Source organism: Camelus ferus, chromosome 1 (assembly GCF_009834535.1).
Source record: "Camelus ferus isolate YT-003-E chromosome 1, BCGSAC_Cfer_1.0, whole genome shotgun sequence".
Lineage (NCBI taxonomy): Eukaryota > Metazoa > Chordata > Mammalia > Artiodactyla > Camelidae > Camelus > Camelus ferus.
Window position 1 is genome coordinate 66257977 of NC_045696.1, and position 24194 is coordinate 66282170.

A 24194-nucleotide genomic window follows, 5' to 3' on the forward strand; every position below is an offset into this window, starting at 1 on the left:
AACCAAATGAATTCTCCAGATAAAGATTCTACAAAATCAACAAACAAGCCAACAGAAATACTCTGGAATAAACCATGCACTTGAGCATTGTTATTTCAGCAGCCAGCTAGTTTTGCAGGTCAGCATGGATAACCCTGGCTTTTCAGGGCTTAACGAACATTATTAAGGTTCTGACCTTAAACCGAAATTCCTTGAACTCTCAGTACCTGTGAGCTTGCACCCCAAATTCCTGCCCCTGGCACGAACATTACCAGTCACAAGGAACCAGCATTAATGAGTGCTCTGGCAGGAAGCATAACTTACAGAGAAGCTAACAGGTTCTGAGAAAGACGGAGATAAACACAGGCGGCAAACCACTGTCTTTGAGCCGCTTGTCCTTTAAGTATGTCGAGATCCAGACCTTTAAGTGTCACTTCAGTGATCTCAAAACCAGGAATCTTGTGTTTGCCACTATTCCAGGTAACCATCTCTCTTTCGGGGAAAAGACTTTCAAAGGCACTACTCTAAGGATCTGATTTGTTATGGATTTGTGGTTTGGGTAACAACTACTCCAACATTTAGATGATTTCTTTAAGGAAGTGTTATCAGCCTCTTATGATTTATTATAGTTATTTCTTAAAGATACAGAAAAACAAAATGGCTAATGACATTACTTCCTAATGTCTTCTTTATTTAGTTCTATTTCTATTGAAATAATAGGATGCAATTTAATCTTTAACTTTGCTATGCTGTAAAATTTTTAAAAATCAGAAGTGCTGTTGACATAAAATGCTATGTCAGGATTAATTGAAGACATGTTTACTGTTGCCGGAAGCCATATTTAAGGCTCAACATTTTTTCAATGCTGAACAATACAGACAGAACTAACTTGAGAGTTTATTTTGATTTCTCTGCTCCAGCATCTCATCCTAATATCTGCACCTCTGTATCTGTGTTACTTGAGTACAATGTATCTGAAAGACTTAGGTCTGAAATATATTAAGACTTCACTCCCCATTTCATGGTAACTCTGAACCCTGACATTGGCAGTGAAGTAGTAATAATGTAATGCTGTGTTTTGCTTGCTAGCTTACAGCACACAAGACTGGGAAGTAACTTTATTTGTTTATCTGTTAGGCTTCTAAATGACTTCATCTACTCGTAAATTAACTTTCTTTATGGACAAAATTTGAATGTTCATTTCCCTCTCAGTTAGTATGCACATCGATTTACAGCATTCTAGCAAAAGAGAATGCAACTCATTTTCTGTGCTTATAAATCGTTCATTACCATGCTCTCTGATGGCCAATTCATGGCTCCATCTGCAACTCCACAAATCTCTTTGCCCAGATAAACTTGGTAGAGTAAATATAAGGTGCTGAAGAAGATGAGTTTGGGATTAAGGGGAAAAAAAAAGATATATCTCACAGAAAATTCCCAAGTCTATCATTTTAAATTTCATAACTTCTTACTTGTATTTATATTTGTATGTTAGGGTCCAGGAAAATAAATACTTCACTGACCTCATCAACTGAATTTTCAAATGTTATATAAATGACATTTAACAGTTTTCTCATTGTGCTTGAAAGGGGTCTCAGTTCAAGAGAAAAACAAACAAATCCTCTAGATCGGAGTACTCTCTTTCCTCTGTGATGTGACTTATTGTAACTTATGTGGCTCGACACAGAGAACTAAGATAATTGCATTATAATGCTTATGACTTGGGTCTTCCTAAAACAAAGCAATCAAAGTTATTACTTTATCCCTCTTCTTTGATAAAGAGATAAAGTTAAATCTCAGCAGCAATGTCAATGGATCTTAGATCAACCTTAGCCTCAGAGCAGGTTAAAATCACCCCTTCTTGCGTATATTTACCATCTACTAATGCTGATGGGATGGACGTCAGTTTTCATGTAGGGACCTGAATCCTTTGCTTGCAAATAATATTCATGAGCAATGAAGCTCCTTTCTGTAGTTAAAATGTGAAAACAAAGAAAAAAATGCGAGGTGCACAAAAGCTGCTTAGAGAAAGCAAAATCTGCCCACAGGGAAAAACAAAATGTTTTCACATCCACCTATGGTGGTGCGTAGGTGAGGAATCTGGCTCACAATATGTATCTCCTGTCACTGCTGATTTGGAGAATCTACCCAGAGATTTTTTTTTTCCAATTAAAATTCTGTGTACCAACAATAGACTCTGCTGCAGAGCTTTTAATTAAAAAAAGCAAATGAAATGATATAAATCCACATTGTCTCTAGGCCTTGTTTGTATTAAAGGATCAGACTGATGAGATGTTTGGATTTTATTGTTCTAAACATGTGTTTCAGTTGGTGCTATCGGACTTGCCATGTGAAGAAAATGAAATGTAAGTAAACAGCACAAGGCTGTACATTATTTTATTCAGCATTTTCACAATTCGGAAAATGAAAAAAGGCTTGAGTCATTTGAGAAGCCCCAAATGAGTTTCAAAGATCATTATAATCATGCAAGAAAAAAATAAAAGTAAATTGTTTTCAAATGCAAATGGCTCAATTTTTCTTAAAGCAGAAAAAATGTACTTTCATTATGATCAGCTTTGTTAAATAAATAAAGGGCCTGGTTAATTTCTAGGTGTTTTTGCTCACTGCATCCTCCACCTTTAAGATTTTAAGGGCCCTTTAACTTCTTGAAAGAATCATGATGTTCTCTGTAACCGCATCCACATGCATTAGTCACAGGGACGATGGGAAGCAGTTTTCTGGGTAATTCGATTTCAAATATAAGCAAACTAACAAAGATCTAATGTGTTTTATGTGTACATTTCAAAGTGCTTTTGATATAAGTTATGTGAATAGTTAATTCAATTTTCTCACTTTTTGTGCTGGAGGCTTAAAGCTTCTCAGAATTCTATTCAGGAGATGGGGAGAAGGTGTCACTAATAATGCTGCTGCTGATTAATGGTAACTGTAATGCACTGTGACTTAGTGCAAGTGTCAGAAAGCACTTCTGCCAAGCACTGTCTTCTGGGTGTAGCCCTCAGTGCCAGCTAGCAGTTTTCAATGGTCATTGGCTGTTACCCTCAAGGCCAGGGTCTCCGGGTGCCATCTCCAGATTAAAAGGCCATGCTGAGTGGGGTGCTTTCCTTGGTCCTGGAATCCTTCATCTGCTTCTAGTGAATCATCCCATTATTGATCATCTGCTTATTAAATGTGTGCCGATCTTCAGCTTTCACATGGCTCTCCCCTGCTATTTCTTTGCATTGATTTTGTTGTTTTAGGTCTCAAGGTCCCTGGCTGGTCTGCCTTTCTTCCTTCCTTCCTTCCTTCCTTTTTCTCTTTCTTTCTCTCTTTCTCTTTCTTTCATGATGGGGGGAGATAGTTTTGCTTGTTTGTTTGTTTGTTTATTTATTTATTTATTTAAATGGAGGTATTGAGGATTGAACCCAGGACCTCAAGCATGCTGAGCACACACTTTACCACTGAGCTATTCCCTCCACGCCTCTTGGCATTGCTTTTAACCTTGCTTTTTGTCTCTGTCTTCTGGTGTTGGTGACATAATGGACTTTTGGCTATTAGTGTTCTTACCTAACTGTGGACCTTGTGACTGCCTTATTTTGTCCCTTCATCTTCCGTCTTTGACCCAGAATACTAGAATAAAGAAATTCATAACTGGAAAGGATAATACATTTTCAATTTAACTCCCCAATCAACATGACAGGAGAATATGGTATTGAGGAATTTTGTAAGCTAACTTTAGAGTCACTGAAGCTACTGGCCTTTTATGCAGGTGAAAAAAATTAAGACCCAAAGCAAGATATTAACAAATTAATTGCAGGACTTAACCTAGTATTAGGTAGATCTTTTTGACTGTATTGTTTTGTGTGTAAATATCTGTTATTTTATCATTATTTAATATCATTGTTTTTGAGTAAAAACAAGAAACCACCTAAATTAAAATGCAAATTAGAGGGAAATAAAGACAGAGAAGGCAAGAAAGTGGCAGATTTTGTAGGGATCTGGCGTAAGGTAAGTAACTATACAGAAGACAGTATCTCAGACTTTTTGCCGCCACAAGAAGGTGATTGTGGGCTCTGTTATTAGCTCTATTTAAATTTATTTTCAAACCCTAGACTTTTTTTTCTAATCTAACATACTCTATTTTTAACAGCATCTTTAGTATTAAAAATACATTACTAGACTTCTTGTATATAATTTAAATACTGTAATTTAGTGGATGAAATAAAATATGACAGAGCCCCTCGCCTGCATAATTACACCCCTAATCTTTTCCCCTCCCCAGTACACTGATGTGCACGTATGAACACAAATAGGTTAATTTACAAAACATAAATATGATCATACATATACAGGATCCTGTCCATTAATTGTACTAACACATCGCCAATGATAGCCCACTATCTTACCTGGCTTGGGGAAGTGAAGTATTTTGCTCGAGTATGCAAGCAAAAGGCAGAGCTTGGATTTGGACCTAGGACTGACTCTTGAGCCCAGGATTCTTACTACAAAACCATATTCTATGTTCAATGTTTAGAAACATATTACACGTGGTGAAATACCCGAGGGATGCACAATCCATCCATTCTTCTAGATACTATACAGTTGACCCAGCCCAGTTTAATTAGGTCAGGCCACCACTCTCAGGGTGATATGATTTGGCTCCCATCTCCCTGCCCCCAAATTATTGTAGCTGAATTGCACTCTGGTCTATCTTAAGGGTGATTTTTATGAAACAGACTCATGAAATTTGTTATTCATTTATTCTAAGAGTATTATGAGAAGCATTGTTCCTGTTGTTAGAGTCACCCTCTTTATGAAGCCCCATAGTTTGAATTTGTCTCTGATTTCTATACCAGGAATAGCTGTGCATCTGATGAGTAATGCTGCCTGTTTTTGTTAATTTTAGAGGACACTATATAACCAATTCTCTTTCATCCTGTTAATTGCTAGAAAGCTTAAGCCAGATCTGGAATCCAGTTCTAATTTTATATATGGGATTTGCTACATTCCGTTTACAAACTGATCTCACTCTTGGCTTGTTCTCTTTGTCTGATATTCTCCATGCTCTCATTTCTAATATTTTTTTGTATTTTTAATATTTCCTTAAAGCATTTTTGAACACAGGATATTGAATGCATTCAGGCAGCGCTCCATACAGTAATATGAGGCTAGGGTTGACTTCTACTGTTCCCAGTTGCAGTGTTTCATGGTGGTAAGAGACATGGACTCTTTAAACTCAAACCATTTGAGTTTAAAGCCTGCCTGTGTCACTTCCAGCTATGTTGTCTTGGGAAAGTTATGTAACCTCTTTATGACTGCAATTTCCCAATTGTAAAATGAGGATCATAATAGTGTTAACTTACTTTATAGCATTTTAAGTTTGAAAGTGAGTTAGTTCATATGAAGTTATCCAACTGACTTAGAAGAATGCCTGGCACAAGAAATTATGTGTATTTCTTGTAAAGAAGCCAATGGGGGGAAAAACGACTCTGCAGTTTTCTTCTATTTGTCAAAGTAATGAATTTACAGTTAATTTTAGATCCACAGACTCTCAGTACCGAGAAGAATAATAAAGACCAACTAGTCTAAGCATCCTTGTAGAGCAGAAGTCATATCCACAGCATCCAAGTCAAGTAGGGCACTAGTCTTTGCGGAAAGGAGAGAAGTGATACCCGTCAGCGCCTACTGCCAGAGAGCCCTCATTATTGGAAATGTCTTCCTTAAACGTAATAGCCCATCCTCACTTCTCTCAGGCTTTTTTTCCTCTTTGGCATTCTCATTCCAATTTGACCATGAATGTATAAATCTCTGAGTAATAACTTTATTTTTAAAATGTACCTTTTTCTGCACTGAAAATCTTTCATCTACAATTTGAGTATTTAGAATATTGTTATTGTTCAGAGACTATTTTGATTCTTTTTAAGAACTTGAAAAATTTCTATTTAAAAATTGAACTTGAGAAAGACATGGAAATAATGGTGGCGAGGGAAGCAGAGAGAGGGAAGCAGAGAGAGTCAGAAGACCTGTATTCTAGGTTGATTCCTCTGGCCTGCTAGTGACTTTCCCCACTTACTTTCCCACTCTGAGTCTCACTGGTACAGTATGTAAAATCCTAAGGGCGAAATAAATAATCCCAGTAAGTAATCCTAAAGGAGCCTGCAACTGTGAAATTACATGATCTGTTTGCTTTCCTCCAGCTAACAGCTTCCTGCCCATCTTACTTCATATCAGAAACTTCACCAGTATGTGCAGAAGGTCAGAAAGAGAAAGTGAAGTAAATCAGTTTGGGTAGTTGTTAGCACTGGGAAAAAATATTGAGTGGCTCAAATATTAGAACTAACAAATAAAATGAGATAGTTAGTATTTAGAATGGGCATTTTAATAAGCATATGGTCCATTTTTTATTTTGGGGAGGAGGTAATTAGGCTTATTTATTTATTTTAATGAAGGTGCTGGGGATTGAACCCAGGACCTCGTGCATACTAAGCATGTGCTCTACCATTATTCCCTCCTCTCCATTTTTAAATATAAAGAAGAGAGGCAGAGATTTGCATATGGAGGAAGATGAAGCAATCCACACTTCTGCTCATGAGCTTAGATTTCAAGATTCAAAAATAAGACCCTTCCACTCTTTTATTAAGCCAGGACATCAAGAGAATTTCCCTACATCCATCTTTAAAGTGGGATACTACATTTTAAAGATTTTTTATATTTTTAATATACTATTTAAAAATCTTATGACTACAAAAGTAATACATGCACATTATAAAAACTCAAACAATATCGAAATATTGAAAAGATAAAAAGCCTCAGAATGCCATCTTCAAGAGAAGCAAGCATTGCTAGTAATTTGGTGCATGCGAATACATACTAACTATATAACATCTATTTGGTGAACTTGTATTTGTGTAAAAGAAAATATATGAAGTAGAATTGACCTCTCTGTATTATTTTACTTAGCAAGGCTTTAATTGTAAATATAAACCTATCTTCTCTTTGATTCATGAATAAAATATTTCTTTATAAAAGTTTGCCATTAATTACTTTGCAAATCCTTTATTAATAATCATTTGTCTTAGGATGCTTTTAAACTCATCCTTCAGCTGCCATTTCCCCCCTGGCATTTATTTGTGCTTACGTACTTAGCTAAACCCTCTAGGTGCATAGTAAAAGCAAAAAAACCCAAGCATACACACACAAAAAGCTTGTAGTCTGGGTGATTGAATTTTGTCTTTAGCGTTTGAGGTAAAATTTTTAAGTTGACACTTCACATATGTTAAAAAGTCACTTCTGACTAGTATAATGATAAACATGACACACTGCCTCCTTAGAGATGCTGGGAGCAATAAATTAGTTGACATTTATGAATACTTTCAAGCTGAAAAGTACTGAGTGTTATTTTAACAATGGCTGAAGAAGACATGATTAAGTACAGCCCCATCTCAAAACCTTGTCAGGCTGTGATAAACAGTTTTCCACTGCTTAATACCAGTATACTTTATTGGCAGCCCATACACCAAGGTGTGGGAAAAGTGCATCTGCAAATGTACACTTAGTGCATGTGTCTGTCATAGTGAAGAGGCTCTGGAGTGAATAGCACTTAAATTTCTACCCTTGGATAGTTAAATCTCCTGAAAATTACACTGTGAATTTTCTGTGTCATCTTTTTAAACCAAACTCAGGAATGATTGAGTTGTGCTTAGATACACAAATGGTTTGGCCACCCTAATGGAAGATCAACTTCTAACTCCTTGGTGAATGATACGTGTGACCACACACGCTCATTTTCCTTTTATTTTAATTTATTTTTCCAACCAGGTTACGGCCCTTCTCTTCCTTACCACGGTAATAACAGGTAATAGAGATTATGAACTTTCCCTTGAGAGATTGCATAAACAGAATTCTGGGATGGTTACCTGCCTAATATATAATATCTATGACATATTAGCCCTGAAAAGTTAGTCACTACCTTCTCAATGCACAACAGTATTCATAACTCTAGAATCAAATCTATTATGGTACAATTGTCTGTTTATGTATCTGACATTTTCACATTTACCTGTATTCTCGGTACTTTGAATGAAGTAGACACACAGTAAATATTTGCTTAATTGTCTTGAGGGGATGCAGTGAGTAGGTGACTGTCGGGGAAACTAGTGTGGTCAGAACAAATATTACGGTCCTGAAGAAAAGGCCTTGTCCATCCAGAGGTCCAGCACTAACTGTGCTTCCTTTATCAACAGGTGCACAAGCTACAAAGATCAATACGCAAATGGCTGGTATATCTGGTAAGGACATCCTCAGTTTGTGCTATAAAACTTTTGGTGGTACAGACACACACTTTTCCCTAAACAATTGAGGTAGCATATGAAATGATACAGCTGAAGAAATTTTTAGGGATCATGTGTATCAATATACGTAAAATCATCACTTTCAGATGGTTGGCCAGTGTTTACTTAAACACTTCCTGGACAGGGAACTTACTGTTTTTAAGAATAATAGTTAATTCCCAAGTCAGAGATTTTTGAAGGTAAAATAACTGTACTTTTTCTTGAAATCTCCCAAAACAACTCCTCCACTGGTTTAAGTTCTGGCCTTAAAAGCCATTCAAATTAACACAAAGAAAAAAGTTGTCATAACCTCTTAAATCTTGGCTTCTGTATTTTGCAAACTAAACATTCTCAATTAGATGGTTAACTCCTCGAAGACAGAGACCCTGTCTTGTCAACCTTCAAATCCCCAGTCCAACATTTAAATCTATTTAGTCACTTAAATACTAGCTGAATGAATGAATAGAAGGCTGAATGAAAGGAATAATGGATAAATGAGTTAAGGAATTGAGCTGCTGCTCCTTTGAACAACTCTTCAATTTCTAAAGAGGAAAGAAGATTGCCTGGCAAGATTGACCCACTCCGAGCCCAGTGAACATTCCAGAGTCAGTGAAAATGTATGAGTAGTGGCGGGGGATTGCTTAAGGAATTCGACCTCCCAGGCTGCTTTTAGCCAGTCTTGCTGACTTTTTGCCCTTTCCAGGAAGTAGCATGAGCTCTTGACTTTCCAGCATGCTCCACCTCACTCCTCCCCTGCTTCTTCTGGCATCAGGTTCTTGCTGCTGGTTTTCCTGGTCACCCTTCTCTGTGGAATAGTGTTCTTCTGCCTCCAGTGCTGGCTGAGGCCACCCCAAAATGGTTCCGCAAGACGCACCATGGCTGTTTTTGCTGTTGGAGACTTGGACCCTGTTAACGGTAAGCTGTCTGCACATTTCTGGACGTCCTCTTTGGAAACCTTATAGTTTTGGGTGAACTGAAAAGCTAACCTATGAAAAGCAGATGTGTGAACATAAACTAAGACATAGTTTATTAAAGACTCAAAGGCATTCATTAGGAAGAAAGTCTACGTGAGAAAACTTCAGAAGACAGAAGACCCCAAAAGAAGAAAAGGTGTCCTGGGGAAATGACTCATAGTTGAGTGTGGGGATACAACCTAAACATGTTGCTCAGTCAATAACAGAAGGGAAGAGATACACAGGGCTGGCCACTCCAAGTGAATGGTAAGATTTAAGGTACAAAAGAGCATCTTTAGGCTTTTGATATCTGTCTAACCTACCCTGTGTTCATAGTCTCATTTACCAAGCTGTCCATGTTTCACTTACCTGAAGTAATATTGGACAACACTTTCCCGATTGTCCGCTGCCAGTGCAGAGCCTGAAATACTGGGGATCGGGCAGGAGGGTATCAGTACTCATGTCCTTTCTCCCGAGACACATTGGCAGCATCCTGATTCTACCTGCTCCCAACCCCCATCCCCCAAACCATGCCTTTCCTATTATTTTCCAGTCTGCATTAAGAGGTAAGAAATGGAGGAAATCGTGATCTTGAATTATTTGTAATTGCCAGCCTCAGCTGTGAGTAGAAGAATGATCATTTATTGATTTCTGGGAGGTGATAATTGATAGTTTATTTCTTTGTGTTAAGCAGTGCCCTTATCCAGAGACCATTTACTGTAAGACTTTTCCTCTAAGGCACTGGGTTGTAAACCACAGTCCCCTCAAGAGTACTTGGTAGAGATTAACAGCTGCCCTTCAGAGACTTGGATCAGCATAAGATTTTCAACAGATAGATCAGGATATATCCTGGAAATACTAACAGCTAAATAAGAAGTAGGGTAAAAATAAACTAAAATGTATTAGGATCAAAATTAAGTACTAAGATTTAGTGATTATATTCCTTATTGGCTTTTTAAAATTATTATTGAACAAGGGAAACACATTATCAATTTCAGAAATGGTTATTTTGAGAAGGATAATTAAATTCTCCAATAAAAATAGCTTTTTCTCCTAAAATCAAAAACACTTTCCATTGCGTGTACAGGGAAATAGGCTGACTGACCTTCTAACAAAATATGTTAGTCAAAGGGCTCACCATAGTCATATTGGTCTGTTTTTCTTTATTTAACAAGAAGTATTTAATAATAAATGCAATTTTGTTTCTTCCAACTGAACTTGAGTTTCTAAAGAGAAGAATCCACACCAGTCTTCCTAGCCCATCTCTCACTCTGAGGAAGACTTTTTTTTAAACTAGACGACCTCAAATCTTAGAAAATTTGTGTATTTACTTTTAGGTAAATAAGCTAACTAGTAACATTATTCTAACTTTTAAGGCAATTAATGTGCCACAGTTAAATCCCCATTTATCTAATGTTTTGAGTATTTCCTGGGCGGTGGTTTACATAAATGCTTTTGAATTCGTCTGAACTTTGCTGAACAGGTGTGAGTGTGAAAAAAGGGGGTCAAAACTAAGATAGTACTTCAATAATCTACATGTAAAAGCACTGAGTGAAGGGCATTAGAATCACATCCCCTACGTTACCCCGGAGTCATTATGGGCAGGAAAAGACAACACATGGGGAGAAACTTTTATATATATATTTCATATATATATATAGTTATAATTCAATTCACATCTACCAAGTACTAGGCAGTAGGTCAGAAGCTTCTCAGATATTGTCTCTAATTCCTAAATACCAATTCAGAAAAGTGACTGTTACTTCCCTTAGAGGAAGTTATATACTGTTCTCATTCTACCGGGTAAATATACCCCTTAAGTCTTTGCTGCAGGTCAACTAATAGACTACAAATTGCCCAGAATTGAGGGTAGGGAACGATGAAAATTCAGTCAAGGCACACACATGACTTAGCCACCTCATCCCTGGACGCTAAGTACAGCCTTATATCCTAAACCTCCAGACATTTCCATTGGGTGATTCCTCAGTGGTAGGGACTGCACTCCAGAATCCTCATTCCTCCCCTCATTTCCTTTCTCATGCTATCCTTTCCTTCCTAATCCCACCAGCATAGCTCTGACTTTTATTTTGCTCCAGGAACATTCCTAGCTCAAACTCTATATGAAGATCACTTCTGTTGATGTCCATCTTAGAGACCTGCCAGCTCAGTTGCCACTTCCCCTTGATTTTTATCCTCACCTACGCTGGGTCACGTGTTAGGTAATTCCATTGCCTGCCCACCTCTCATTCTGTCCTACAGGTGCTCAGGGTGGCTGTCCAGACAGCAGACAGTGAACAGCTATTCATGTCATCTTTGATGTAGGTGTGGCTCCCAGAGTTGTGCCTCTTGCCATTCCTGCTTCTCCTCTCCAAAATAAAACACGGAAGAGTAATTTAGGAAGTGGTACTCTCTATGATCTCTGGTTACCTTTCTTAACTAGTAATTCCTGGAAGTAAACGCCAGGGAACCAATGATTTAAGGCAGTCTGAAACCCAGACCCACACTGAATTTCCTTTTCCCACTGGATTTTCGTTACACCTTCCCTTCTCCAGACGAATGATCCTCCCTACTTAATATTTTCATAAAGGAGGTACTCTCCAAAAGGAAGGAACTACTGTGGGATCTTTTTATGGCTGCGGAGAGAGGTAAGGGTCAAAACCACAGCTTCTACCTCCACAGCCTGCAAAGTCCGGGTTCATCTGTCCGCCCTGCAGGTTATGGGGGGTTGCACTTCTGAGTCTTTCTTTCAGCCACTGTACAGAATCAGGAGAGGAAAATGGGAGCTCCTTTGAAAAATACTAGTGACAAAGGAGGGATGTGAAATAGAGTTTCTGGACTCCCTGCCACCCCTTGGGCACAAAGGGGAAGATAGGACATTTCCTCTTTATAGGATCTAAGTCTCCATATCATAACATGTTATGATGAAGCTCTTTATGCCTCAGAAAAAGGAGAATTCATCCCTCTGATACCCCCATGGGACTATTACAGGCTGAATAGGTAGAAAATACAAGTGATTTTTAAAAAATAAAACAAGTTTACTGTACAGGAACCATACCACAATAAAGTTGTTCAAAATAAAAATTAAACAGTTTGAGATTTGTTAGGTTAATGGCTTTATTTTTTTTTAAATTTGCATTAAAAATAAGTAGTGACAATGGAGTTTTAAAGTTTATTAAAAACAAGTTTTTTCCAAATTCACTGAAAATATGGATGAAGATAGGTTTTCATTGGAAATAAGATTGTGAAGCTGAATAAAAGCTCTTATTTATGAAGAAGTAAAAGGTTTAAAGATAATAAAGAGGAAAGTTTGGTGTTTGGGAGGTGAGAGAAGAAAGAAGGGCTGAAGCAGAAAAACAACCTAGTGTTCACTAGAAAAGAGAATTTAAGAGCTTAGACGAGGGATTCCTACCATTATCTGCTTATATTTTTAAACAAAATATACTAAGCTGTTATAAAATCGACATTGAATCCTTCCCATTCTACCTCGCGTGGATCAGTGCTGGGTCTCTGACAAGGCGGCGGCACAGGTGCCATGCCATTCCTGAGAGGACGGTGAGGTGGGAACTGCAGAGACACCCCTCCTGGGACTCTCATCTGGGTTTAGCTTCTCCTCCGGCTGGTCTCCCTGATAATGCTGCCTTTCAACTATCCAATCTCCCTGACCCCATTTCTTCTGCAATTTCAGAAATAATCTTACCTTTTTCTTATTTCAGGGCAAATGGAAATACTAGTCTTCCAGCAATGATTAAATGGGAGTGCTCTGACTTGGGGAGGGGCAGGAGGACTAGACAGAGACAGACTAGATGCTGACCTTTACATTCTCTGCTCCCATCTCCCCTCCCCTTTCCCAGGATCCTGTCTCATTTCAGCATCCTTTTGGAAACTTCATTTTCCCATGCTTCATGTCTTACATGTAAATATGCTGGGACGCATTTGAGGAAAGGGAATGAGGGAGTATTTCCTTCACACACGGTCATGGAAGGGCATGATAACAATAACGGCTCACATGGGCTGAGCGTTTCCCATGCGTCGCGCTCTGTGCTAACACTTGACATCTCTAATCTCATTTATTCTTCCCTACAACTCCATGAGGGGCTCAGTATCATTCTGAGCATTAAAGGTAAGGGAACAAAGGCACACAGAGATTGAGCAACAGAGTAGGTGGTAGAATGGTGACTCAAATTCAGGCAGTCTAAGCCACCCCCTACATAAGAGAAAGAGAGAATGCGATAGAGAAGGGAAAAGAGCAGAAGGAGGGGAAAAGGGCCAAGTCCACTGGAGTGATTCTTCATGACCTGGGGGATCTGAATGCTGACTATAAACGCTCAGCAGTAAGTGTATTTGTTTTACAGAATTAAACGACACACTATAAAAACTTCACCAACAGTTCTGTCAAAACCACAAGCTTGGTGTAGCTGTATTTAACTGAGTTCTCTCAGGTTCTTAATCTGTCAAAAGACCAAAATAATGCCCGTTCCCCTCCCAGTTACATGATATTGGACTGTAAACATGCCTTGAAAACAATTGAAAGGTGACATATGTTTGATTTTACAAAAGCTCTCTGAGCTTAGTTCTCTTTCTCAAATGAGTGCCTGTGGGCTTCATAACAAGCTTAAGAGCAATGAGCGAATTTGTAGGCAGGAGATAACAATAAAACTTTCCTACCGCAAAGAGCATGTGTCAGTACCATGTGGCCTGGAGCATGGTGTTACTAATGGCGATGGTGGAAATAAATTTGAGCTAATAATTGTGTCACGTCAACCTGGTGGACCACTCCAAGTAGAATGATAGCCGAGTTACCTCTGACTTTGTGTTAGTGCACCCGGGGCAGTTCACCTGGAAAATGGGCAGTGCTCACTAACAGTATCCACAAGGGAGGGAAGTGCTGAGACAAGTCCCCTTGGCTGATATGACTCTGTTTAATCAAGTCCCTCCAGGTTGGCCCATGTCATCCTAACTTTTCTAACTGTACAAGGCTCTAACTTCAAGAAACTTTTCATTCAGTAATCTCTGTGCAGTATCATTAATAATGATAATGTTTAAATCCTTACTGAAGCATTAAAATAGGATAGTTTGAGAAATAATACTGTACATGCAAGAAAATGCATGCATAGTCCTAGCATAGTACCTTCATGATACATAATAATGATGCTAATACTAATGTCACTACTAATAATATTGATAATCCACTATAGTGGGTAACTATTGTGTGCCATAATTTTGTTTTCAGCACCTTACATTCATTTAGCCTTGCTTTGTTTTCAGTACCTTACATTCATTTAGCCTTGCTTTATGGATGTAGGTACTATTACTATCCTTTTTATTGCACAAGAGCAAACTGAGGTATAAAAAAATTGTGTAATCACCTAGGAGTAGATTATTCAGTTAAATAAATAACCCCTTAAGAAAAGTGTTGAACCAGGAAGTGAGATTTGTATTCTAAATTTAGCTCTATCCCTATTATTATATTTTGTCCTGTGAACTAGTGAGATACAAAATAAAACAAATATGAATATATAGAAGTCCATGATCCTAAATAAATATTTCCTACTCCAAAGTAATAATTTTGAGTAATCTCTATATGAATTCCAGCAATACAGCTATTGCCTAATATATAAATACTCTTGGAATTGTTTTGATAGTTGTGGCACGTTCTTTGGAATCTCCTTGATGGTATCAAATCTTAATCCCTTAAGCAAGAGGTTAGTGAACTTTTTCTATTAAAATAGGGCAAGATAAGAAATATGTTTGTCTTTGCAGGTGTATGATCGTTGTGGGGACTACTCACCTCTGCAATTATAGTACAAAAAGCAGCCAGAGACAATAGTAAATGAACGGGCGTGACTGCGTTACAGTTAAATTTAATACACAAAAACAGTCAAAGAGCCAGATTTAGTTTAAGGACCTAGTTTCTTCTTTAAACATGAATTTATGGGTGTTATTATTGTTTTGGCAAGAAACAGTCAAAATATTCCCAGAAAGATAAAGACCCATGTGAAAAAAAGGAAAACATATAGTAGATTAATGGCTATAAAATATTACTATTGATTTCCTGTGTGACTCAAAATCATTCTTTCAAGCCAATACTAACAGGAGATTTCCAAAGGAACTATTGAACTAAGTGTGATCAATTTGAGGAAGAAAAAGCTTGATTTCGATATTCAGTGGCTTACAGTGTATAATCTAAAGTCAAGACCTTTGATTTCAAAACTTAAGATTTGAGAATGCCTTTTGTTTAATGTATGTGTATACTTCAATCGTAAGCTTTTCACAACTTGATATTTTTACTATTCGTCGTAGAGAAGTGTTGAAATTAATTAACTGCATTAGCTGCAGTCTACAGAGCATAAATATAAAATAATAAAGTTCAGATGTAGTATTTGAATGTTTCTAGTGAGACTTGCATTTCTCATGATGGGAGCATTAGTTAAAAGCCATTAGTGTTTACAGGAATCTTGTCTTCTGATCTACCAAAAGGGATATTTCTTCTAGTTTCAGCTGTTAAATTGTAAATGCTTCTTGATGGGTTAGTCAATGATGATCTAATCGGTTCATGAGAGCAAATTTTCTTGCTATGGTGGCTAAACTATCACTGCAGAGAGTGAGATAGTTTGTAATTTTTTTCTCAAGGGTACAAATATCTTAGTTGTAATTTTTTTCTCAAGGGTACAAATAATTTTCTGTTGCTCCAGTGATCCAAGAAATGCCAGATTTTATTAGACAGTTCATGTGCTTCTGTTTTATGCTGACTGAATAATCATAAGTCTCTACCTTTCTCTTTCCAGGGACAGAAGCAGCTGTGAATCCAAATGTTGGCATTCACCTTCGAACCCAAAACCCCCAACTGTACCCTGTTCCATGTTTTGGCACTTTAGGGCCCCCACCTCCATATGAAGAAATCCTAAAATCAACCCCATTTTAGATCTGGATCATTAATTGAAAACATTATAAATATTTTTAATCCCAAAACATCAAATTTATGAACAATTCCTTCATTTAGTGAAAACTCCTGGAGATTGATTAATACAGTCTTAACAATAGGACAAATATACAAAAGAATGAATGTAGAAAAAGAATTTTGGTCATGAAGATGTTTCCACAGTAAATTTGTGGACTCTTAGTTTATCGTTGCTGCTTTCTACTTTTATGCTTATAGTGAAGTTCATCCATGTACTCAAATAGGCAGTAAATAACTCATGGGGTGGCGTCTGTCAAGTTTAGGATTCCACTCTAGTACCCATCACAGCTTCTTCTGCCTCAATCTCTTTTTTGATCTGATCTCTTCCTAGTATGGAGTTAATAAAAATGATCATAATTTAACCATGAACCAAGCAGAGATTTAGACATGCCTAGACCCAGAACCAGAAAGAGAGTACTTGAATTAGGGTGAGGGGAGACAGTAGGAAGAAGGACCATTTGGAGTTGAAGGGTGAAGGTAGAATGAAGAGAAAGATTAAAAGTTCAAGGAGTTGCACGTCTCCTTGAGGAACACTGACAGATGTTGAAGGAGATTACCTAAGCTATGAAGCACACGTAATTCCGCAACGTGGAGACGAAGGAGAGGCTCCCATTTCCCATGCGTGAGTGCAGACTCCGGAGCCCGCGGACCTTCTCTGCTTCCTCAAGACTTGGCATTTCTTGGCAAGCCATGATAAGAACCCTTGACATAGATCTCAGTATTCTCACCGAGGATTCTGACTACAGAAGCAGCAGTGAGGTATCAAGTGACATTTCTGCAGTGGCCGCGAGCAAGGGAGCCAGGAAAAGAAATTCATGGCAAATGCTATATGATCTTCTACTGACAAATTTGTTGAACAGAACTGTTGACTCTCTACTTGTTTTCCTAATATACCTTTCAAATTTAACTTGACCAAACGTCTCTCTTACTCTTTTCCAAGCTTGTTTATCCAGACCTTCCCCATCTCAACTGATGGTAACAGCAACCTTCCGGGTGCTTGAACCAAAGACCCTGGAGTTAGCCTTGAGTCCTCCTTTTATGTGACTTCCTACCTCGGAAATGACTTGGCTTAGCTCTTAGCTCTCTCGAAATAGGTCTATATTCACACAGTTCTTAACTCCATCTCTGGTGTGAGCCACTCACTGCCAGTTCTTGCCTGAATTACTGCAACAGTATCTAAACTGGCGTTTGCTCCCAGCTTTGCTTGCTTATATTCCATATCTAATGGTGCCTAAAGTAATATTCTTAAAGCGTAAGGAGGACCATGTCCCTTAACTAAACTCCAGTGACAATCCACCTCACTCAGAGAAAATGACTAAAGTCCTTGACACAAGGCTCTGTAGATACCACTTAGGTCTCTTTTTATGACTCTCGCCCTTGTCCATTTGCTCCAGGAACACTGTCCTCAAACCTACAGGTATTATCCCACCTCCACCTGTTCTTTTGGGCTTTGCACACACTGTTCCCTCTGCTTGCAAAGCTCTCCTCCTAGATAGCGTCATTGCTTCACCCCTTCGCCTCCTGCAAGTCGTTATTCGAAAGTCACTTTCACAGCGAACCATCCTGCTTTTCCTACTTTAAATTGCAGCCTCTCCCAACCCTAGCACTTCCGCCTCCTTGTCTTGTGCAATTTTCCTTCGCCCATAGCACCTATTGTCTCCTACGTAGCATCTTCTACTGTACTGCATAGCAAAATTCTATTTATATTCTGCTATGTGTCTTCTCTTGCTAGGGCATAAATCCACGAAGGAAGGGATCTTTGTGTTAGCCACTGATTTATAACTCAGGCTTCTAAAGCAGCCTCGCACTTACCATATATTCAAATAAATTTTGTAAGTTCCCTGGTTCTGGAAATTTCCAAAAATAGCTGGATGGGAATTTGACGGAGATGAAGCCTTACAAAAGTGAATGTGGGTAACAGCTGGGGAAAGCTGACAGTGCTGGTAAGATAATCTCATTAGTAATCACTGATGAAAGGTGCCCAGCGAAACTTGTGTTAATTATGCCCTAATAATCCCTGATACGTGTGGAGGCTTTAGGGTGCACAAACCGCTTTCAGACTTCATTCTCCCAATAACTTTTTAGCCTTGCTATTCTTAACGTCAAGTTACACATAGTGAGTTGAACATAGCCATTCCCTTCTTAAACCTGCTAAAGTTATAGTAAAGGAGTAAACATGTTTTTAATTCACAAGAATGAGGAGAGTGGCAAGAAGATGATGAAGAAAATTAGCAGTGAGTTTTAGTACATGGAAATGTGTATGTGATGGATACAGATAGATAAATCAAAATTGACTGGGGTTTCACGTTTCTCCACTTTGCTAAGTGTCTTAAGGAAAGAAAAAGAATAATCGAGCAAGTTCGTGCTGTACCAACGCAGAACCGCTCAAGAATTAGAGGCAAGAGAGGTGAAGAGGATTTGGGAAGTGATGATGAACTTGACCTACAGAAAGACAGCACTGAAGCAGCGCAGAGAAGAGCCAGTTCCAATGGGAACATCACAGCAAACAGCTGTTGGAGAACAAGAGGTAGGATTAAGGAAGAATATGTAATGAAAATGTGGTGATAAATTAACTATCAGTAAATGGAAAGCAAAGGGACTGAAAACATAAGGTGATTATAAATCTGTGAAAAATAAAAATTGAATTAAGCCCCCAAATTTTTGTTATGAATAATGTAAGTAATTAATGTTGAATTATAAAATGGACATTATTCGTATCGACAAGGTAGGCAGAGGAGGGAAGTGTGTATGAGGGAAGGTGGAAGGCTATAATAAAAGAGTAAATCCTAATCTCAGATTGTGTGGAGCCAATGAATAATGTCTAATTTTTTTTAGATCAGAAAATAATGGTAAAGTACATCATCTGGAAATTAGGTCATAAATATCTGAAACAAAATGCTAAAATAGTTGAAAATCATTTCCTCGAAGAAATGGGACTTGGAGATAATGCTATATGGGAAGAAGTGCTGATTTTCATCATGAGCCAACAGTACTATTTGACTTTTAAAAACAAATGCAAGTGTTACTGTAATACAAAAAAATACATAGAGTGAAATACATAAATGTTTGGCAAATTTGTACTTTGCAATTGCAAACAAACAAAGGAAATTATACCATAAGGAAAAATGTTAAACATAAAGGTCTTTAGGTGGTGGGGCTACAGGTAATTTCATTTTTTTTATTCATGTTTTTGGATTTTCTAATTTTTCAATATTGTTTGTACATTACTCTTATAGTTGAAGACCTCAGCGAAATTCTATTTAAAAAACACAAAAGAAATACATATATATACAAATATACAACTGCTTTCACTTAACAAATGAGAAAAATGGGCTTTGGAAAGATAATTGACTAGTTCAAGGTGCATAGCTAATTAGTGTGAGACAAAACTAGACTATGTGTTTTGATCTTTCAATTCCTATTCCAGGTATTTTTCCACTATGATCTTTTATCTTCAAAAGTGGCTATAAAAATAAACATCAGAGAATGTGGGTTATAATTACGTTTATTTCAAATAAATGACTCTAAGGAAAGCGTTTTTGTTCATATCCTATAAGCTACGTATGTTAAAATCCATTCCAATTATAGAACAGGCAGCGGTTATAATTAATACCTAGAAAAGTGTAAGCACATCTGGAAACATGGTTAATGATTCAGCAGCTGGAGTTTGATGAAGACATTAGTGAAAATCAGGGTTGAAGCGATTGGAATTTCTTTCTAAGTGACTTGCTTTATGTGTCAGTGTGAGTCTAACCGAAGTACATGCTTGGTGCGTGGGTAGGACTGGTAAAAAATGTTTGTTTTCATAGAGACTTTTCCAACAAAGATTTCTTATCAAATATCACAGGGCACATTTTCATTTAATGCCTAAAAATACTTTATATGTCAAGTATTGTACAAGGTTCTGGATATATTTCTCCAACCAACTTTTTGATAATACTAGAGCTTCCACCACTTTATTCTAGAGAACAGACAGACACCTGAAAGCTCTGTAGCAGGTGCTCTTTATGGGCCACTGAAAACTACTGTAAATAATAAAATTATAAAACTAATTTGGGTTGTATGATTTTCATGACATTTAAAGCAGACATTTAAAAAATAAACCTGCGTTCCTTTTCTGTTATCTCATTTCTGAAAATCTGTGCCTGTATCTTAGTTTATCAAAAGTCATTAAAATTCATTTTAACCTGGCTTCTCAGATTTCAATTCTGATAGGAATGGATTTTTTTTTTTCTTCCCTTGTCAAAGAGCATTCATTTTTTAAATGAGATTTTCCTTACTGTTACAAAGTGTAGCTTTTTCTTTGAACATCCAGCAGAGGGCATGAAAGCCTGTCTATGATTCTAGCCCAATAGCTAGATTTGATTTGATGGCTAAAGGAAACCACGAAGCTGGATTTTTGACAGACCCTAGCAGAATGGAATAATAGTGAGTTTCAGATTTGCAAAGAGGAATCTACTATTGTAGGTCATATTGCTCACAATGCAGCTGAGCATCAGGTGAGATGTCTGCCATCAGAGAGTCTAGGAAATTTGCAATATACTCACACTTCTGAGGGTGACACCTGTGAGTTTGTGCTGCCTGCAAAGGCAGGGTAATTTGTGTATGGGATGCTCACATGGTCCGTAACACATACAGCACTGACCCTAAGGGTCTAGCCTACTTCTTTTTTACCTGACCATGAGGTCCCTTTTAATTTTCAGTTTTGTGGTTCCAAATCTGTTTCATTTGTGTCAGGAGCACAAGTTTTATAAAAGACAACTTTAATATTCAATATCTTTCACAGGAAATGAAATAGAGCTGGGATAGGACTAAATAGCATTCATGTGGACTATGAAATGAAACTCAACCAGAATATTATATTTAAGGCAAAATGTGAAGTACTTGAGGATTGTATATGAGAAAATGAGACAACAAAAATGTGTTGGCTGTGAGTCCACTTCCAGTAGAGAATGACTTTTTTTTTTTTCAGATCAGAACAAAGGAGGAAAATAGAACATACATTCCAAAGGAATCTTTTACTTTTAAATTTATTTTGCTTTGTGATTTTGTATAAAATAACAATACAGGTTGTTTTTTTTTTCATGTTCAATACTAGATCCTGGAAAATAGCATTTTTTGTTATTTTACTAAATATAGCTCTGGGAAAATGAAATAAATTAATATCCCTTTACAAAATAGAATAATTTGGTGATAAACAAAATGTAATTTACATTTGTGCTTTTGGAAATATTTATTTTTCCCTTCTAATATTATGCGAGTCTAGACCAACTCTATGATTCATGAAGCAAGTAATGTGTACCAGTCAAGATGTCAGATTTTTATATTAGTAAGATGAAAAGTGGTATTGCCCAGAAACACTGAAGTTATCGACAAATGCAGGCATGTTAAGTTTCATTATCATGTTTATCAAGGAAAGATTTCCTCTTAGGAAAATCTGTTTATGGATGCAGTAAGCAAAACTAAGAGAATTTCCCTTTCTCTAGTAATTAACATAATTATATTTCTCTTTATATTAAGTAATTCATCAGTTTTTATTTTTTCCATTGGATATAAAAACTGAATTCATGTATCAATTCAGGTTATTCTCTCTATGATGCATCTAAATCTGGGTAAGTTTATAATGTTAAAAAGTCTTAGGTACCACTGGCTAATTGCTTTCTAGATTTAGAAGCCCTAGAGCTATTATTTTTTTTCTTGAAGAATATTGAGAGACAAAATAAAACCTAGGAATTTGTTTTGAATAATCAGTGGACAACTGCATGCTTACATGATATGATACCATGTGGAATGTTTGTCACCTGCCAACAAAATAGATCAATGCTATACAAGAAGAATTGAGCGAAGGGATGGGATGGTAGTCTCTTAAGGATGCCAAAACATTACTGGGGTGCTAAGGTCTTACTGAAGACGTGGAGGGTTTTTTAAAATAATTTTTATTGAAGTATAGTCAGTTTACAATGTTGTGTCAATTTCTGGTATATAGCACAATACTTCAACCATATAGTAACATACATAGTTCGCTTTCATATTCTTTTTAAACATAAGTTACTACATGATATTGAGTATAGTTTTTTGTGCTATACAATATTAACTTGTTGTTTATCTATTTTGTATGTATTAGTGTCTGCAGATCTCCAACTCCCAACTTATCCCTTCCTACCCTCTTCCCCCCCGGTAACCATAAGTTTGTTTTCTATGTCTGTGAGTCTGTTTCTGTTTTGTAAATAAGTTTGTCTTTTTCTTAGATACCACATACAAGTGGTATCATATGGTATTTTTCTTTCTCTTTCTGGCTTACTTCACTTAGAAAGACAGTCTCTAGGTCCATCCATGTTGCTGCAAATGGCATTATTTTATTATTTTTTTATGACTGAGTAGTAGTTCATTGTATAAATATACCACAACTTCTTTATTCAGTCATCTGTTGATGGACATTTAAGTTGTTTCCGTATCTTGGCTATTGTAAATAGTGCTGCTGTGAACAATGGGATGCATATATCTTTTTGAATTAAGGTTCCCTCTGGATATATGTCCAGGAATGGGATTGCTGGATCATATAGTAAGTCTATTTTTAGTCTTTTGAGGAATCTCCATACTGTTTTCCATAATGGCTGCACCAAACCATATTCCCACCAGCAGTGTAGGAGGGTTCTCTTTTCTCCACAGTCTCTCCAGCATTTACTGTTTGTGGGCTTTTGAATGATGGCCCTTCTGAGTGGAGTGAGGTGATACCTCATTGAGTTTTAATCTGCATTTCTGTGATAGAGAATAATATTGAGAATTTTTTCACAGTGCCTATTGGCCATTTGTATGTCTTCATTGGAGAACTGCTTGTTTAGGTCTTCTGCTCATTTTTGGATTGGGGTTTTTTTGTTTTGTTTTTTTCCTTATTAAGTTGTATGAGCTGTTTATATATTCTGGAGATTAAGCCCTTGTCAGTCTCATCTTTTGCAAATATTTTTTCCTATTCTGTAGGTTGTCCTTTTGTTTTGCCTACGGTTTCCTTTGCTGTGCAAAAGTATGTAAGTTTAATTGAGTTCCTTTTGTTTATTTTTGCTTTTATTTCTATTGCTTGGGTAGACTGCCCTAGGAGAGCATTGCTGAGATTTATGTCATATAATGATTTGCCTATGTTTTCTTCTAAGAGGTTTATAGTGTCTTATGCTTAAGTCTGTAACCATTTTGAGTTTATTTTTGTGTATGATGTGAGGAAGTGTTCTAACTTCATTGATTTACATGCAGCTGTCCAATTTTCCCAACACCATTTGCTGATGAGATGGTCTTTACTCTATTGTATGTTCTTGCTCCTTAGTCAAAGATTAATTGTCCAAAAATTTGAGCTTATTTCTGGGCTCTATATTCTGTTCCATTGATCCATATGCCTATTTTTGTACCAATATCATGCTGTTTTGTTAAAAGTTTTTTCTTTTAAAGAGAGTTTGCAGTTGAAAGGAACTCTCTGATAAGCTGCTAAATGTAATGAATGGACAATCAAAAGACATACTCAGCTAACAATAGATGGTCACTGAAAAGGGTAAGTCTGTGTGACTGCAGGACTTCTGTTTTTCTGTTTGAGGTTTACAGGATGTTTGCAACCAAAACTAAACTGTGTAAGGCTGTAGAGGAGAGTTTATATACTTTATAAATACATGTTATTTATTTATTTATTATTTATTTTTATTATTTTTTAATGGAGGTGCTGGGGATTGAACCCAGTACCTTGTGCATGCTAAGCATGTGCTCTACCACTGAGCTATTTCCACCCACCACATGTTTTTAATTTAATATAATTTTAGTAGCAAAAGGAGAGGATTCCATTGAGAAGGCAGCAAGAATTGGCATATTCTCTGAATAACCAATACTAGAACATTAACTCCATGTGATTAAGCCTTAGCTCTCCAGTTTTTATTCTCCAATAATGCATTTTTTCTTAGTTTTCTTCACTTTTATTTTGTCTGCTTATGACAAGGTTTT

At 37.1% G+C, this 24194-nt stretch overlaps 1 protein-coding gene across 1 annotated transcript; it reads left to right on the forward strand.

Moving 5' to 3' along the window:
* The first annotated feature begins 189 nt into the window (after window positions 1-189).
* Window positions 190-22355, forward strand: TMEM207 (transmembrane protein 207). Its single transcript, XM_006188872.3, has 5 exons — window positions 190-459; window positions 2308-2345; window positions 8220-8264; window positions 9079-9221; window positions 16045-22355. Exons 1-5 carry the CDS (start codon window positions 385-387, stop codon window positions 16179-16181), a joined length of 438 nt encoding a protein of 145 aa, XP_006188934.1. The 5' UTR covers window positions 190-384; the 3' UTR covers window positions 16182-22355.
* The last annotated feature ends 1839 nt before the right edge of the window (window positions 22356-24194 follow it).

What these genes read in the sequence shown, in the direction of transcription:
- TMEM207 (XM_006188872.3), top strand. Translation starts at nt 385, where the DNA reads ATGTCGAGATCCAGACCTTTAAGTGTCACTTCAGTGATCTCAAAACCA. An exon ending in TGTGTTTGCCACTATTCCAG is followed by an intron (nt 460 to 2,307) that starts GTAACCATCTCT and finishes CATGTGTTTCAG; the next exon opens with TTGGTGCTATCGGACTTGCC. An exon ending in AGACTTGGACCCTGTTAACG is followed by an intron (nt 9,222 to 16,044) that starts GTAAGCTGTCTG and finishes TTCTCTTTCCAG; the next exon opens with GGACAGAAGCAGCTGTGAAT.